This window comes from Salmo salar, chromosome ssa29, assembly GCF_905237065.1.
Source record: "Salmo salar chromosome ssa29, Ssal_v3.1, whole genome shotgun sequence".
NCBI classification, from domain to species: Eukaryota; Metazoa; Chordata; class Actinopteri; order Salmoniformes; family Salmonidae; genus Salmo; species Salmo salar.
This window is the reverse complement of record NC_059470.1, coordinates 22,676,166-22,689,115: the sequence shown is the minus strand read 5'-3', so window position 1 is coordinate 22,689,115 and position 12,950 is coordinate 22,676,166. Positions and strand designations below refer to the sequence as shown.

At 44.2% G+C, this 12,950-nt stretch overlaps 1 protein-coding gene across 1 annotated transcript in view; it reads left to right on the top strand.

The window, feature by feature from the left end:
* Positions 1-11,880, top strand: part of LOC106590362 (melanoma receptor tyrosine-protein kinase) — a 49,585-nt gene extending 37,705 nt beyond the window's left edge. Inside the window, exons 13-27 of the mRNA XM_014181301.2 lie at positions 74-206; positions 322-409; positions 600-757; positions 918-956; positions 3,831-3,975; positions 5,801-5,923; positions 6,161-6,259; positions 6,537-6,722; positions 7,704-7,859; positions 8,065-8,140; positions 8,271-8,417; positions 8,551-8,648; positions 9,151-9,303; positions 9,604-9,733; positions 9,868-11,880. Coding sequence (XP_014036776.1) covers positions 74-206; positions 322-409; positions 600-757; positions 918-956; positions 3,831-3,975; positions 5,801-5,923; positions 6,161-6,259; positions 6,537-6,722; positions 7,704-7,859; positions 8,065-8,140; positions 8,271-8,417; positions 8,551-8,648; positions 9,151-9,303; positions 9,604-9,733; positions 9,868-10,202 — 2,066 coding nt within the window. The 3' untranslated portion in view covers positions 10,203-11,880. The remainder of the gene's footprint in view (positions 1-73; positions 207-321; positions 410-599; positions 758-917; positions 957-3,830; positions 3,976-5,800; positions 5,924-6,160; positions 6,260-6,536; positions 6,723-7,703; positions 7,860-8,064; positions 8,141-8,270; positions 8,418-8,550; positions 8,649-9,150; positions 9,304-9,603; positions 9,734-9,867) is intronic.
* The last annotated feature ends 1,070 nt before the right edge of the window (positions 11,881-12,950 follow it).

Below are 12,950 nucleotides of genomic sequence, written 5' to 3'. Positions count from 1 at the left end.
ATTTTTAGCGCTATTGCGTACACCTACGTTGTTTCTGGATGGGGCCTATAGTCTTCCTCTCTCTTCCCTACAGCCAAGCTAAACAGTACCTGTGATGAGATGTGCACTGATGAGGGCTGCTGGGGGCCCGGCCCCACCATGTGTTTTACATGCCTGTATTACACCCGTAGGGGGCGCTGTGTAGGGGCCTGTAACCTACTGGAGGGGTGAGCTAGCCCAATGACACCAGGGGCAAACTATTGATACTTCTCTTATGTCAAATATATCTACTGTAGGCTTGTGCTGTGTTAATGTTTTAACAGTTTTCCCTTGCCTTTTCAGGGTGCCACGAGAGTATGTACTGAATAACAGGTGTCTAGAATGTGACCCAGAATGTCTGGTGAATGGACCACAAAGCTGCTTTGGACCAGTACGCTACTTTCACTTCAAATCCATCTCATCTAAAATGATCTTGACATTCTCACGTGATATTGAGTTCCATGACAAATTCAGAGAATTAGACGAGTTCTGTGTGACTTGGGAAATGTGGCATAAGTGATTATTTCAGTGAAGATCAACAATTCTAGAAACCTCTGACCCTCCTCTCTCGCCCTCTGAAGGGCCCTGACAAATGTTTGGCGTGTGCTCACGTCAAAGATGGCCCCCACTGTGTATATCAGTGCCCACACGGCGTTCTTGGGGACAGGGATAGGCACATCTGGAAATACACCGACAAGAAGCGAGAATGTCAGCTCTGCCATGAGAACTGCACCCAGGGGTAAGGCATAGGCTACCCATCTATTTCTAACTCTTTGTTGTAAAGCCAATGTCAGCCTATTTTGAATGAATGTCTGTTGATAGACCATGAACATTTTACCATGGCCAAGACTGTGTGAAGTAGTCTCCTGACCATAGTATCCCCTCCTTCCTGTCTGCAGATGCTCTGGACCTGGACTGAGTGGCTGCAGCACCAGAGGGTGAGTGAGGATCATCCTAGTTCCAGATCTGTTTATGCTGTTTAACATGACAATGACTATAGTAGTTATTTAACTAGGCAAGTCAGTTAACAACAAATTCTTATTTACAATGACGGCATACCAAAAGGCAAAAGCCCTCCTGCAGAGACAGGGGCTGGGATATATGACAACACACACCACGACAAGAGACAACAACATAAAGACCTAAGACAACATAGCAAGGCAACAACACAACATGGTAGCAGCACAAAACATGGTACAAACATTAATGGGCACAGACAACAGCACAAAGGGCAAGAAGGTACTGTAGAGACAATACATCGCGCAAAGCAGCCACAACTGTCAGTAAGAGTGTCCATGAGTCTATGAAGTGATTGAGATAAAACTGTCCAGTTTGAGTGTTTGTTGCAGCTCGTTCCAGTCACTAGCTGCAGCGAACTGAAAAGATGAGCGACCCAGGGATGTGTGTGCTTTGGGGACTTTAACAGAATGTGACTGGCAGAACGGGTGGAGGATGAGGGCTGCAGTAGATACAGTTGAAGTTGGAAGTTTACATACACCTTAGCCAAATACATTTAAACTCAGTTTCACAATTCCTGACATTTAATCCTAGTAAAATTCCCTCTTAGGTCAGTTAGGAACACCACTTTATTTTAAGAATGTGAAATGTCAGAATAATAGGAGTGATTTATTTCAGCTTTTATTTCTTTCATCACATTCCCAGTGGGTCAGAAGTTTACATGCACTCAATTAGTATTTGGTAGCATTGCTTTTAAATTGTTTAACTTGGGTCAAATGTTTTGGGTAGCCTTCCACAAGCTTCCCACAATAAGTTGGGTGAATTTTGACCCATTCCTCCTGACAGAGCTGGTGTAACTGAGTCAGGTTTGTAGACCTCCTTGCTCGCACACGCTTTTTCAGATCTGCCCACAATTTTTCTATAGGATTGAGGTCAGGGCTTTGTGATGGCCACTCCAATACCTTGACTTTGTTGTCCTTAAGCCATTTTGCCACATCTTTGGAAGTATGCTTGTGGTCATTGTCTATTTGGAAGACCCATTTGTGACCAAGCTTTAACTTTCTGACTGATGTCTTGAGATGTTGCTACAATATATCCACATAATTTTCCTTCTCATAATGCCATCTATTTTGTGAAGTGCACCAGTCCCTCCTGCAGCAAAGCACCCCCACAACATGATGCTGCCACCCCTGTGCTTCACGGTTGGGATGGTGTTCTTCGGCTGGCAAGCCTCCCCCTTTTTCCTACAAAACATAACGATGGTCATTATGGCCAAACAGTTCTGTTTGTTTCCTCAGACCTGAGGACATTTCTCCAAAAAGTACAATCTTTTTCCTCATGTGCAGTTGCAAACCGTAGTCTGGCTTTTTTTATGGCGGTTTTGGAGCAGTGGCTTCTTCCTTGCTGAGCAGCCATTCAGGTTATGTCGATATAGGATACGTTTTACTGTGGATATAGATACTTTTGTACCCGTTTCCTCCAGCATCTTCACAAGCTCCTTTGCTGTTGTTCTGGGATTGATTTGCACTTTTCGCACCAAACTACGTTCATCTCTAGGAGACAGAACGCGTTTCCTTCCTGAGCGGTATGACGGCTGCCTGGTCCCATGGTGTTTATACTTGCATACTATTGTCTGTAGAGGTGAACGTGGTACAAGGCGTTTGGAAATTGCTCCCAGGATGAACCAGACTTGTGGAGATCTACACTTTTTTTCTGAGCTCTTGGCTGATTTCAAGCAAAGAGGCACCGAGTTTGAAGGTAGGCCTGGAAATACATCCACAGGTACACCTCCAATTGACTCAAATGATGTCAATTAGCCTATCAGAAGCTTCTAAAGCCATGACGTCTTTTTATGGAATTTTCCAAGCTGTTTAAAGGCACAGTCAACTTAGTGTATTTAAACTTCTGATCCACTGGAATTGTGATACAGTGAATTAAGTGAAATAATCTGTCTGTAAACAATTGTTGGAAAAATTACTTCTGTCATGCACAAAGTAGATGTCCTAACCGACTTGCCAAAACTATAGTTAGTTAACAAGAAATTTGTGGAGTGGTTGAAAAATGACTTTTATTGACTCCAGCCTAAGTGTATGTAAACTTCCGACTTCAGCTGTATCTCAGGGAGGGGGGAGTGAGGCCTAAGAGGGTTTTATATAAATAAGTATCAACCAGTGGGTCTTGTGACGGGTATACAGAGATGACCATTTTACAGAGGAGTATAGAGTGCAGTGATGTGTCCTATAAGGAGCATTGGTGGCAAATCTGATGGCTGACTGGTAAAGAACATCTAGCCGCTCCAGAGCACCCTTACCTGCCGATCTATAAATGATGTCTCCGTAATCTAGCATGGTCATCTGAATCAGGGTTAGTTTGGCAGCTGGGGTGAAAGAGGAGCGATTACGATCGAGGGATTTAACTTGAGCCTGCAGCTTTGATATGTGCGGAGAGAAGGACAGTGTACCTTCTAGCCATACTCCCAAGTACTTGTATGAGGTGACTACCTCAAGCTCTAAACCCTCAGAGGTAGTAATCACACCTGTGGGGAGAGGGGCTTTCTTAGCAAGACCGCACAAATGGATCTGGCATTAGGCTAACATGAAACTGTATCATGGTGAAAGTAGCACTGATCAAGTAAATGAAGAGAAGTTATCTTGGGTGAGTTTCCCCCCAAAAATGATATAGTTTACAGTATATAACCATTTAGTCAGGTATAGGCAATAGATGAAAGATCAATCAAATGTATTTAAAGCCCTTTTTACATTAGCAGTTGTTACAAAGTGTTAGATTCTTAATACTACTAAGATAATCTAAGATCAATCAGGAAACTCACCCCTGTGCTGTTGCTACTCTCCCAGTGGTCACGTTGCGTCGGTGGTGGTGGCCAGAGTGGTGGGAGGCCTCCTGGTGTTTGTGGTCCTCGCCCTGGGTGTTTTCGTGCTGCTCCGCAGACGCCACATCGTCAGGAAGAGGACACTGCGCCGTCTGCTGCAGGAGAGAGAGGTAACAGACACTGGAAGGACACAAACTGTATACTTGGACATACATTAGACATGCGCATATAGGCTGCGTTCACAGTCACACATGCAGCTCAATTAGGAATTCTTTTCCCACTAATTGTTTTTTTGACCAATCACATCAGAGCTTTGTCAGAGCAGTATTTGATTGGTCAAAAGACCAATTACTGACAAAAAGATCAGAATTGGGATGTCTGTGTCACCATACCCTAGCTCAAGACCAAAAATGTAAAAGTAGGCTACAAAAAAGACTAAAATAATTCCAATCCCGATTAAAATGCAACAGCGGTTTAGTGTATTGAACAGCTGGCTTTAGGACCATGCAGCGCATCGCTCAGAGAGCAGAGACGGTGCCAGACAGTTTGCTTTGCCGGTCAGCGGTTTAGGCAGTGCGCGGATTGCTTTGAGTTTTATGTCGGCATTTGAGTACGGCCTTGTAAGCCTCGCAGCCAGCTGTTCTATGCACCAGTCACTTTCACATTGATGTCGGCATAGACGGCACATTCAATAGGCTAGTAAAGTAAATTGAAGGAAGTAAATTGAATTTGCCAAAATTAGCTATATAACTACTCGTGCCTATACAGAAATAAAATCATTCAAAATACTACACCAGAGATGGTGATTTAAATCAAATCAAATGTATTTCTAAAGCACTTCTTACATCAGCTGATATCTCAAAGTGCTGTACAGAAACCCAGCCTAAAACCCCAAACAGCAAGCAATGCAGGTGTAGAAGCACGGTGGCTAGGAAAAACTCCCTAGAAAGGCCAGAACCTAGGAAGAAACCTAGAGAGGAACCAGGCTATGAGGGGTGGCCAGTCCTCTTCTGGCTGTGCCGGGTGGAGATTATAACAGAACATGGCCAAGATGTTCAAATGTTCATAGATGACCAGCAGGGTGAAATAATAATAATCACAGTGGTTGTCGAGGGTGGAACAGGTCAGCACCTCAGGAGTAAATGTCAGTTGGCTTTTCATAGCCGATCATTGAGAGTATCTCTAACGCTCCTGCTGTCTCTAGAGAGTTGAAAACCGCAGGTCTGGGACAGGTAGCACGTCCGGTGAACAGGTCAGGGTTCCATAGCCGCAGACAGAACAGTTGAATCTGGAGCAGCAGCACGACCAGATGGACTGAGGACCGCAAGGAGTCATCAGGCCAGGTAGTTCTGAGGCATGGTCCTAGTGCTCAGGTCCTCCGAGAGATTTAGCTTCTTTTAAAAATGAGCTGTGGTTTGTTTTAAGTGCGCAGTTTGGTCAGCGCGCACTGACTATGCAATCTACTCATCACATTAGGAATAGTAGCCTATTTTACATTAGTCTACAGATGCATGCAATCCTTTATTATAAAGGTGCAATTTATATCGCTGCAGATGGATGTCGGCATTAGATATCGGCCTTGTGACTCGATAGTCTGTATTATGCATTTATTTCACGTTGCACTGCAAGTACATTTGAGGTTGAGTAGACGTTGACTTTGTATATGCCGTTCCACAGAACTTTAAACTTAATATTGAGGTCATAATTCATGGCTGGGGTCATTTTTGTTTTTACTGTAATCCAAATAGTATTTTAGAGTTTTTAAATTGTGTAGAAAGGCAGTAAATTAGCTTCAATTTACCCACTTTCCCATACCCTAGGTTTAACTGAACTGATGCCACTGGTGTAAACGCGGCCATACAAACTCAATCACAGACATGACACGCTCATGTACAACATTCAATCACAGGGGCCAACATGTTAACAACACTTTCACAGGGATGAATGACATACTGGAAGTAGATAAGACACTTTGCTTTGTTGTGGCTCCCATAGCTGGTTGAACCCCTGACCCCAAGTGGAGAGGCACCCAACCAGGCCCTGCTCCGCATTCTGAAGGAGACTGAGTTTAAGAAGATCAAAGTGTTGGGATCAGGGGCTTTTGGAACTGTCTTTAAGGTAAGCAAAGTGATCAGTGCTTTTTTAATGGAGGTGGTTCAGACAGTGAATGAGTAACCTTCCATGAGACCTGAGAAACAGTCTTGTGGCAGGACACCGGGGTCTGAATCCAGTCGATCACACTCTACACAAATCACTAGTGATCAAACTGATTTTATAAAACGTGTTCCTCGTCCAGGGATAGAGTTATGTGTCCATTAGTTTGTAAAAGGTGACATAAACGTGTTCTCTCCCCAGGGCATGTGGATTCCTGAGGGAGAAAACGTGAAGATCCCTGTTGCCATTAAGGTGTTGAGAGAGGCCACTTCACCAAAAGCCAACAAGGAGATTCTAGACGTGAGTAAACTGTTTGTATAGATGTTTCTAAATGCAGCCCGGTTGGCCTTCTTTTTTTCTTGCAGTTGCTGCGCTTCTCAGCATGTTTTTACATTTACGTCATTTATCAGATGCTCTTATCCACACCGACTTACAAGAGCAATTAGGGTTAAGTGCCTTGCTCAAGGACAGATTGCCATATCCTTTTCATGTGTTTTCTGAGATGTTAGACACTTCTCCAGGCATTGTGAGATCTGAAACGATGACCTGGAACATCCTCCATCTTTTCTGTCTGCAGGAGGCCTATGTGATGGCTAGCGTGGAGCACCCCCACGTGTGTCGTCTACTGGGCATCTGCCTGACGTCCACGGTGCAGCTCATCACCCAGATCATGCCTTACGGCTGTCTGCTGGACTATGTCAAGGAGAACAAGGACAACATCGGTTCCCAGTGCCTGCTTAACTGGTGTGTGCAAATTGCCAAGGTGAGCAAACAGGAAATGACTTTGCTGTGCTACATTGGTGCTTTGTCTTATTTTGTAAATAAGTATGCCATACTCATGACTTTGGGGAAAACAGTCCCTCCCAACGAATCACCAGCAAGCCTGTCAAAGAAGTACTTTGTCAGTCAATCTCGATCTGACTAAAGTGGCAAGTCTCAAATAGAACCATGCCAGCTGCTATCACACCTGGATAACCAGATACGTCTGCAATATGTAGACGAACGGCGGGTAGCGTGATTGATTATTACAAACGGGAGCAAACTTTTCTTTCTTCAACACTCACTCTGCTCTCGCAGAATTTCAGGTGTGATTAGGAATGGGTCTTTGACGGACTGATGTATTCACTTAACTTCTTTGTTACCCCTTTAAACCCCACCCCCCCACGCACATCCCCCCAAACCCCTGGCCTGAGTGGAGCTCTCTTCCCAGCCTTGGTTGTGACCTTGCCTCTGGTTATTCTTAAGTCTATTTGTACAGTAAGCCTGCTGAGGGCTAATTATTGAATACACAGAGGTCTATCTGTTCATGGCTTGTCTTGCTGTCTCAAAGAGCAACATTGTCTCATTGATTCTATGGAGATATGGATCAAAGCAGGGAGGGGCTGTAGCTATAAAGATACTAATAATGATGTGTTTTATAGAGAAGGGTGAATTAGGCGTCTGAAGCGGTTAAGTCCCACTCAAAGTAGCACTCTATGGAAGGTTAAGTATTGGGAGGTTACTTTAAAGTGCCTGGTGAAAGGGACCTTGTTCGTGTCAACATTAGTACAAATGCTTACCTCTGGATAAACCAATGTCAAATTGTAGTGATACTCTTTTTCTCATTATAAAGTGCTTTACATTGTAAGGGGATCCTCATCTCATCCACTACCAATTTGTATGTACAGTGTCCGTATCAGGACAGCCTCTGAGTCACAAGGAGTTGGTGTCTGACGTCCATATGTCTTTTGGATGTTGTCTGCAGGGTATGAACTACCTGGAGGAGCATCACCTGGTGCACCGTGACCTGGCGGCCAGGAACGTACTGGTGAAGACGCCTCACCACCTCAAGATCACCGATTTTGGACTGGCCAAGCTGCTCACCGCAGACGAGAAGGAGTACCACGCAGATGGGGGCAAGGTTGGAGCAACTAACATCACTGCCATAGTCACATTTAGTGTTTTTATACAAACAGTCATGCAAATCCTAGAAAATGTGGGAATTTTTCTCAAAATGAATGAACCCTGAACACAATTAACTTCCAATAAAGAATTGTTACAGGATGGGCAATGGACTTGGCTGACCAATAACCATGGCTGACCAATAATCCTCCCTCCTACTGTAGGTGCCCATAAAGTGGATGGCACTGGAGTCCATCCTTCACTGGACCTATACACATCAGAGCGACGTGTGGAGCTACGGTAAGTCCAACTGGACAAACAGTACAACAAATATTTGTGGAAATAGTCAAACTGAAATTCGGAACAACTACAGCTTCCGAAAGTGTCTACCTCTTAGTTCTACTGTTGGTGTTTCTGTAATGATATGCAGGTGTGACAGTGTGGGAGCTGATGACGTTTGGGTCCAAGCCCTACGATGGCATCCCGGCCATTGAGATAGCTGGAGTCCTGGAGAAAGGAGAGCGCCTGCCCCAGCCCCCCATCTGTACCATAGACGTCTACATGATCATGGTCAAATGTGAGTCATGTGCAGCATAGATGTGTAAAGGAAATACCTAGTTGTTTGCACAACTGAACGCATTCAACCGAAGTGTGTACACACACGCGCACACACACACAATCAAGGGGTTTTATGTCTTACCTACCTTCAGGCTGGATGATCGATGCAGAGAGCAGACCACGGTTCAGGGAGCTCATATCAGAGTTCTCCAAAATGGCCCGGGATCCATCTCGCTATCTGGTCATTCAGGTAATTTAAGAATACTTTACTCCCTCAGAATTAGATATTCTATTAGATGGTTGCATCAACTCTTATTTCTTTGATGGGACATTACAGGAAAGGTCTCTATCATAAAATAAATGTTTGATCTCAATGGGATTTTATCTATTTAGGATCAATCAAAATGAAATATTTACCCATATTGTAGTTTGGTCCCCCCTGGGTGCACATTTTGGTTTTTGCCCTAGCACTGCACAGCTAATTCAAATAATTTAAGCTTGATGATACATTGGTTATTTCAATCAGCTGTGTAGTGCTAGGGCAAAAACCAAAACTTCCACCGGGGGGGGGGAGCAGGACCGAGTTTGGGAAACTCTGCTATAGGCAATAAAAAGTATTGAAAGCTATGATGGTATGTCTACTTCCTTTGCTGATGAGAGCCATTGATGACTGAAGTGTCATTTTCTTTACGTTAAAAGCTTGGTGTTTTATTCTTTTTTTGAATCTAATTTACTCTAAATGTAAATTTCAGGGGGATGATCGCATGTACCTGCCCAGTCCCACGGAACCTATGTTCTACCGTAGCCTGATCAGTACATCAGAGAACATGGAGGATGCTGAGGAGTATCTTCACCCCTATAAGGACCTCTCCACCAGACAGACCACCCAGCACCACAACTCTAGGGTAAGCGCGCACACACACACACGCGCACAAACAGACATATGCACGTAACTGATGTGAAATGGCTAGTTAGTTAGCGGTGGTGCGTGCTAATAGCGTTTCAATCGGGTGACGTCACTCGCTCTGCGACCTGAAGTAGTTGTTCCCCTTACTCTGCAAGGGCCGCGGCTTTTGTGGCGCGATGTGTAACAATGCTTCGTGGGGGTTCAAGCCCAGGTTGGGGCGAGGAGATATACTGTTACACACACACACACACACACACACACACATCTGATGTTTGACGTCTCAATCATCTCACCACAGAATGGCCATCCAATGAGAGAGAATAGTGTGATCCTTCGCTACATCACAGATCCCACCCACGGTGGTTCTCTAGAGAAGGACATCACAGACCCCAGTGGTTCTCTAGAGAAAGATTTCCCAGCTCTTCCAGGTACAGTACAAACGTTATCTATGATGAGTTATTCAATTAACGTTCAACACATATGCATTGAGGGCGTAACACTTCACCATCTCCGCTCTGTAATGTAAGCCTGGGTATTTACTTCACCTTCGTCTGTATTCTAGAATACATGAACCAGAATGGGAACACCAGGCTCTCTGACGTCTTCAACCCCAGCTATGAGGACCCCACTGAGGCAGCCTGGGCTAGTAGGCCCTCCTCTGGGTACGACCCGGACGTCAAGTTCTTCAACTTCCTGCCGTGCATGCTGGAGATCCCGGAGTACCACAACATGGCCCGCAGTACCCTCCCTCGCTCCGTCTGCGAGCGCATGGACAACCCAGACTACCAGGAGGACTTCCTGCCTCAGGCCACACCCACCAGTAGTCACTTCCTTCCTGCAGCAGAGAACCTGGAGTACCTCGGGTTGAGCGCTGCTGTACACGCCCCTGTACGCTAGGGGTTTCCTCCCATAGAACACAGGGACAGTGAGGGACTATGGGACCTAAAGGAACTTGGATGGAGACAGATGTGGGACATCAGGGAAGGGTTTGGAGAGATTACAGTAGTGTGGTTGTCCCTTTATTTATGGAGTGAATAGGCTTTTTGCGTCGTCCTTGGACGTAAGTCAGCCGAAACCAAGATGGCGTCTGTCATGAACTGATGTTCCTGCGAAATGTGTACTCTATTTCAAATCCATGAAGCAACCATCCACAGGTGAGTTTGGGTGACTTTCCAATCAGAAGAATGAGCCAAAGCCTTGACAATACAATTATGTCATGCAAGTAATTTATTTGTACACTGTTGTTTGTTCAGTTCGGGTCGAGCGTGTGAAACAGTTGTTTTTTTATTTGTCTTGCCAAGAAATGTGAATGTGGAGTGAACTGGAGTACACAATGAGATACTGACCATTAAGGCAGTGGTGGACACTGACGGACCTTATGCTTACATTGTATTGTGGACACAGTTTATTAGATATTTTTACTGTTGTACACACTTGAATACCAAGACTCAAACTATTTTGGGTACCGAGAGCTACTGATAACTAAGGAGGGTCAATTCAAAGTATTTTAAAAAACGACACACAAATGTACAGATTGTGTTAGGCGTGCATTGATCTACACAATGACGGTAAATAATGGTGACGTATTCGGGTCTCACTCTTTATCTTAGAAAGAAAACTGGTCTGTAAGTCTTAACTCTTGCTAATATTAATAATTGCAATAAGGATTGAAAACTGGAAGAGCACAACTATAAAACAACTCTATTGGCCCGGTTCCGACCTGAGTTAAGTGCACGTAAATGGACCATCGGTCCTATTTTGTGCACTTTTCTCTGTATGCGTATTCTGAATTTATGCATGAGAACAGCGTGCTATTCACCTGCTATTCATTTTGGGTGGAGAACGATTAAATTAAGGTGTGGCGGTGTGCCATATTCTGACCTTGACTTAATACCACCACCTCAAACCCCTCCCCCCATTCATGGTTTCCTAGCGTGTAAAGATGGTGGAATTAAGTCAAGTTCAGAATACGGCGTGAAAAAAAAATACTATAGAAATACAAATATATGATTTTTTTTTTACTAAGTCTGGCTTTCAACTTACTCTTGAAAGTTGTAATAGTAGAATGCACAAGGTGCAATTTCAAAATTGGGTAGTGCATTATCAGTTTTCCTCGTCAGTCATTGCATACCTTGAGAGCTATTTATAACTATAACTAACGTCAAATGTCCAGATCAACTAGACCATGTTAGCTAAAGTTTTTTTTTAGCTAGGTTTTTTTTGTCTAAGAAAAAGCATGAGCTGGCGTATATTCAGAAAATTATTTAGTGTAGAGGTGCAGACTAAGGGCGAATAAACTGTAAGCTATAAAAATTGAGTTTATATATAAACTCCCACTAACTTATTGGGTAAAACACCAGGGTCACCCTGAAGAAGACAGAGTGATGTCGAAACGTTGGTAGTTTATCCATTACTGGGAGTTTATATAAAGAGTGTGCAACTCTATTTTAATAGCTAGGTTTTTTAGCTCATAGATTTTGTTGTAATGTTTGAGTCACTCAAATCACATCAATATACATCAGGCATAACAAAATGTGTAGAATTGCAGGAAATAAACTTTAAACCTTACATTTTATTTTGGCCAACAAGAGGGGAGTGAGCAGTTTGTCATGAACAGTGCTTGTGCCCATAGAAATAGACATGGCGCGAACGAAGGGGGATGCAGATGTTCCCCAATGCTGGAAGGGGGGCCTGAGTGAAAAAGTTTGGGAACCCCTGGTCAAGCGAACCTACCAGTTCCAAAAGCATCTACTTTATTTTTTTCAGATAGAAATAACAGCATTCTCCATGCATTATTGTTTACAACTTGATAAGAGCTAGGTAAATGAGTAATCCGTTTGGATAAGGGAATTGTAAATTACACTTGTTTTAGATAAACACTACATGACCAAAAGTGTGTGGACACCTGCTCGTCGAACCTCTCATTCCAAAATCATGGGTATTAATATATTCCTGCGGGGACTTGCTTCCATTCAGCCACAAGAGCATTAGTGAGGTCGGGCACTGATGTTGGGCGAGTAGGCCTGGCTCGCAGTCAACCCAAAGGTGATAGATGGGGTTGAGGTCAGGGCTCTAGTGTGGAAGAACGTGACTGGCCTGCACAATCTCGACAAACCATTTCTGTATGGACCTCGCTTTGTGCACAGGGGCATCGTCATGCTGAAACAGGAAAGGGCCTTGCCCAAACTGTTGCCACAAAGTTGGAAGCACAGAATCATCTAGAATGTCATTGTATGCTGTTAAGATTTCCCTTCACTGGAACTAAGGGGCCTAGCCCTAACCATGAAAAACAGCCCCAGACCATAGTTCTTCCTCCACCAAACTTTACAGTTGGCACTATGCATTAGGGCAGGTAGTGTACTAGGATCCGCCAAACCCAGATTCGTCCGTCGGACTGCCAGATGGTGAAGCGTGATTCATCACTCCTGAGAACACGTTTCCACTGCTCCAGAGTCCAATGGCGGTGAGCTTTACATCACTCCAGCCGATGGTTGGCATTGTGCATGGTGATCTTAGGCTGGTACTTGGCCATGGAAACCAATTTTATAAAGCTCCCGACAAACAGTTATTGTGCTGACGTTGCTTCCAGAGGCAGTTTGGAACTCGGTAGTGAGTGTTGCAACCGCGGACAAGACGATTTTTACG